Here is a 4,767-nt window from a genome sequence, read left to right on the forward strand (position 1 = left end):
AAATTATGTTTAACCATCAATCAGTTTCAGAATCAGCTTTAATAAGCCAATATGTTTACGCATAAAAGGAATTTAAATAATCATTTCAGCTCTGGATAAAATATTTAATCCTACAGTAATAAGTTGACATGATTTAAGCTGATGTTGCATGCCTGGGTTTTTTAAACAGCTGTTTCACTGCCAACTCTTCCTCCTGTGTTTTTTCAGTCATTGCATAAAACCAGACGACCTACGGAGCGATCACAGGCGAGAGAAGCAGCTCCTACAGTAGGAACACAGAATGAGCATAAACACATCCGCAGACTGTATCCATCACTGCCGAATGTAGACAGGTGAGGATCATTAAGACTCATAAATTCTTCTTATAATTTACTGACTCTGTGCTACTAGTCAAGTCAGATTTATTTGAATAGGCCAACATCACAAATGACACATTTTCCTCAGGTGGGGGGTTTACAGAAATACATCATCCTCTGTCTAAAAAAAGCACACCACAAAAAAACCCAGAATAGGACCTGAGCCACCTGAGAGACATGAGAGAAGAGTATATTATAGAGTAAGGATAGAGATATTTAAGAGAGAAAGAGAGAGAGAGATGAGATGAGGCTGAACTACTGCAGGATGGGGAACCAGATCCAAATCCTCAGAAAGTGACACTAACAGGCAGGGAAGTAGAGTGGATCCAAGATGGTTTGTGATCCAGCAAGAGACCCCTGAGAGAAAAGAGAGGACAAGAGGAGAAAACAGGGAGAGAAGAGAGAGAGAGAGAGAGAGAGAGAGAGAGAGAGAGAGAGAGAGAGAGAGAGAGAGAGAGAGAGAGAGAGAGAGAGAGAGAGAGAGAGACATAGACATATATCATCAGTAGTGTGAGCTAATGAAGTACAGCAACAATTGTAGGTTGAGGCATAAAGATGAGTTTTAAGTTTAGATTTAAAGGACCTAACAGGGAGGTTTATTCCATAAGAACAGGAAAAGCTGACTTTTATTTTGAAATTTTGGGTGCACACAGGAGATCAGACAGGTATGATGTAGCCCAGTTAGCATTATATAAGTCAGCATAAGCACCTTAAAGTCTGATCTAACATGGAGAGGAAGCCAATGAAGGGAGGCTAGAATTGCTGTAATTTAGCTGCAGCATTTGAAACCATCTGAGGACTTTTAGCAGTAGCATGAGGCACTAATTAAATCAGGATGACACACATGCATGTATTAGAGCCTCTACGTCAGCCGTGGAGAGGGAAGACTGAATTTGAGCTATGTTGCATAAGTAGAAAAATGCAGTCTTTGTGATTTCCTTAATGTGGTTATGAAAGAAGAGGGGACTCATTGGGAGGGTTAGGAGGGGGCTAGAGCTAAAACAGCCTGTATTAGTCAGAGGTTGAACTGAAGGGCAGCAAAAAAAGCCAGTTTAAGATAAATGAGGAGGGTTTTTTTTACAACTTTAAATCATGCAAAGATATTCCAGAGCCATAGAATATGCATTAGGATCTGGAAATGTGCACTATATGTCCTCTTAAACTGAAATGATCAACAATAACTCATGAAAATAATCCGTTTTCAGGTATGAAGTCTGTGTGCTGAACGGTTCCAGCGAAGAAAAAGAAAAACATCAAGCAGCCGCAGTTTATCACCCTGCTGAGAGTCTGCTGGAAGACACGCAGGTAAATGTCAGACAAATAGACGTAATATTGGAAGATACGCCTAAAAAAAAATAACGCTCATTCCCACGGCGTCACTGTCCGATTCCCAGACTGCAAGGAAGTGACCTTGTTCTGTGGGTTACTGGAAACAAAGCAAAACTTCCAAAAGTGTGTAAAAGGAAGTTGGCAGATACAGTCATATTACATAATTACCATTACAGTCATAACCACTATCCTGCTGGTGGATATATGCCACATTTGAATAGTTCTCCTTTTTTTCTGTTTTATTTGCCTTAGTCAGAAGTGTCTGCTACGAACTGTGACGCTGATATGAAAGCACAGATACTCATCATGGAGAAGCAAAAACAAGAGGTGAGTACATTTCAGAAGTGAGAGTCATATTCATCCCTAAACACAAACAAAAAGCATTAACAAAAGATTAACGCTGAATGCTCTGTCTGTTTTACTTAGCTTCTTTCTATTAATGAGAGATGGGCGAAGGAGTACCGAATCATGGTGAAGTTCTACCAAGATAAGGTAAGAAAGACGCAAATATATGGTGCTAGTTAATGTTTTAATGAGCTTTTGTCAGGTTATTTGATCAGGATAATGTTTAGATGATACATTTTTTAAGGTTTCCAATGTGTGAAATGTTGATTTCTTTGCCTGACAGGTGCTGGATTTAAAAGCATTACTGCATCATAACAACTTTTACTCTAAAGAAGAGGAGAAGCACATCGCATTGTACAAAAAATCTCAAGTCGTCAATACAGCGATAGACGAAGAGAGCACACAGGTAAATGTGATACCCAAATTTGTGGATCCAGAATAATGTTTTTAAAGCAAAAAATGAAAAAAAAAAAAAAAAAATGAAGTGTGTAATCATTTGATCCTTATGGGTCAATTCTCTCAGGCAGGAAACAGTGACGTCAGTTTTGAGGTACTCAGAGCAGAGAGGGAAGCAAAGGAGCTCCGAGCACATAACAGCACTCTGACCCGAAAAGGGCTGCATCAGCAGGAAGAGATCAGACGACTGAACAAGGCGAGTATTTGAAATGTGGTAGAAGACACAAAAAAACATACCTAGCTTCCTTCATAGCAATAAAATATTAGTTATATTTAATAGCCAAGGCAATAGTCAAGGCATTTTGACTTCATGGTTGCTTCATTATGTGTTTACAGGCTCTAGAAGAGACACTTATCACCACTAAGCCTCTTGATGCAAGCAATGAAACACTACAGGATGTCTGGAAGCATCAGGTGAGCTTTCTTCATGATCATATATGTTTTTGTTAAACCCTTATTTACAGAGTTGTGTGTTTTTCATTCATAAACACCTCACCAGTCATTACTAAATGGTTTTATCCCATTTCTTTATGGACAAAAAACGTAACCTATAGCATTATATTATTCTCCTATGTTACCTAAAACAGGAGAATCAGATAACAGTCATGATAATGTCAATGATTGACATTTTTGAATGGTGATTATTGAATTTTCACATATACATACAGCTCAAATTTAACCCCTAACACTCACAGTTGTTATGAACAAGAGCAGGACAGGAAGTGGGATGACAAGTACAGAGGTGTTTACTGTAAGGTTGGGCTCTGATGGAGGTTGAAGTCAGTGGAAAGGAGCTCAAGGCTGCTGGAAAGAGTGGAGGAGTGAGGCTGGTGTGGGCAGGATGAAGTGTGTGTGTGTGTGTGTGTGTGTGTGTGTGTGTGTGTGTGTGTGTGTGTGCGCGTGTGTCTGTGTGTCTGTGTGTGGGAGGAGGGGGCATAGCAGGCTGAGAATAGCTGGTTGGTAGACTGGGGATAAGGTCAAGGTGTTACTGAGGTACAAGAAAAAGCAGAGCGTGAGGTGTAGCTACCACTAAGGTGACACATAAAGGGTCTATAGCTGAGTCAGCCACTTTCACAACAGGAATGTGTACTAGCTGGAGAATGATATCATATATACTGGGTCACTTTAGTAAAAGTCTTGACATTTCAAGCTAAGAGAATGGTGTTTAAGATGTGTTTAACTGATCTCAAAAGTAAAAATGAGTCAAATTTAATCTGAATGACTATGTAAGGGTTAATCATCTCTCCAATAACTCATCTAGTGTTTCCTTGTGGTCCACTTTCAGGCTGAGATTTATAAGGAGGACTTTTTGAAAGAGCGGAAGGACAGAGAGATCCTCAAGGGGAAGTGTCTGGAACTGGAGAAGGGGTTGAGAAAAGCTCACAAGGAGCTCCACGTCCTAAAATCACAGGTATTTGAAGTTTACGCTCTTATAATTGGACATGAGGAGAATCAATCCTGGAAACATATTAGTGGTCCAGGTATAAAGATTTCATCGAGCATCTCTTTGTTTTTCCAGGCATCGACCCGGCCGCCTCAATCTGTACTTGAATGTAACTGCAAAGAAACACCTGACCAACATCACACCGGGGTCCACAGACGAAACACCCTCGACAAAAGACGATGATCTTCTCCTCGCCGGTCGGTCTTTGTGTGACTCTTTTGCTGCACTTTATGGAAGTCTCTCCTGGGTCTCTCAGGGTGAGACTTTGCAAGTTTCTCAGGTTGGACAACAACAAGGAAATAAAAACCCCAACAAAGCATCATCGTAGGGGGTTTCAGAAAGCAGCGTCTCATCCTGCTGTGCATCAGAGACGAATGCTGAATCACATCTGCATCTTTTTAACCTCGATAATATGCAGCTACTTTTAAGACAGGAAGACAAGAACCGTGTCACTCAGTATCTCTGTGAAAGCATCTTGAGATTTGTTTTATTGCAGGTATTGTGGGATGTGGGATGTGGAGGAGGAAGATACTTTAATCACAGTATTTATTTAGATAGATTTTTTTGTGTTGTTGTTGTTGTTGTCAAATCATTTATATATTTTATTTATCATGAAAATAAATAAAAGTTTAATAGCATGATCACTCTGTGGATCCTCATGCTACAATAGTGTCCTGTAGGGGGAGTGGGCACCAATCACAATAGTGCTGTGGATCAAACCCTCAACCAAAAGTGACCTGCCCACAAATACATTAAAAAAGTCTATTTGCCATATATGCTCAGGTATTATATGTAACCTGCTCTATTACCTTCATACTCACCAATTTAAAGACATTG

The 4,767-nt window shown here is 40.0% G+C and overlaps 1 protein-coding gene across 1 annotated transcript; it reads left to right on the top strand.

The window, feature by feature from the left end:
- Positions 1 to 1,601: 1,601 nt before the first annotated feature.
- LOC128382844 (TNFAIP3-interacting protein 3-like) lies at positions 1,602 to 4,113 on the top strand. Its single transcript, XM_053342841.1, has 8 exons — positions 1,602 to 1,661; positions 1,942 to 2,012; positions 2,112 to 2,177; positions 2,314 to 2,436; positions 2,554 to 2,682; positions 2,823 to 2,900; positions 3,772 to 3,897; positions 4,006 to 4,113. Exons 2-8 carry the CDS (start codon positions 1,971 to 1,973, stop codon positions 4,111 to 4,113), a joined length of 672 nt encoding a protein of 223 aa, XP_053198816.1. The 5' UTR covers positions 1,602 to 1,661; positions 1,942 to 1,970.
- The last annotated feature ends 654 nt before the right edge of the window (positions 4,114 to 4,767 follow it).

Source organism: Scomber japonicus, chromosome 21, assembly GCF_027409825.1.
Source record: "Scomber japonicus isolate fScoJap1 chromosome 21, fScoJap1.pri, whole genome shotgun sequence".
NCBI lineage: Eukaryota > Metazoa > Chordata > Actinopteri > Scombriformes > Scombridae > Scomber > Scomber japonicus.

Bases quoted from the DNA above. Each gene is read 5' to 3' on its own strand.
- LOC128382844 (XM_053342841.1), top strand. From the start codon at position 1,971: ATGAAAGCACAGATACTCATCATGGAGAAGCAAAAACAAGAG. The intron at 2,013-2,111 runs GTGAGTACATTT...TGTTTTACTTAG, and splicing joins TGGAGAAGCAAAAACAAGAG to CTTCTTTCTATTAATGAGAG. The intron at 2,901-3,771 runs GTGAGCTTTCTT...GTCCACTTTCAG, and splicing joins AGGATGTCTGGAAGCATCAG to GCTGAGATTTATAAGGAGGA.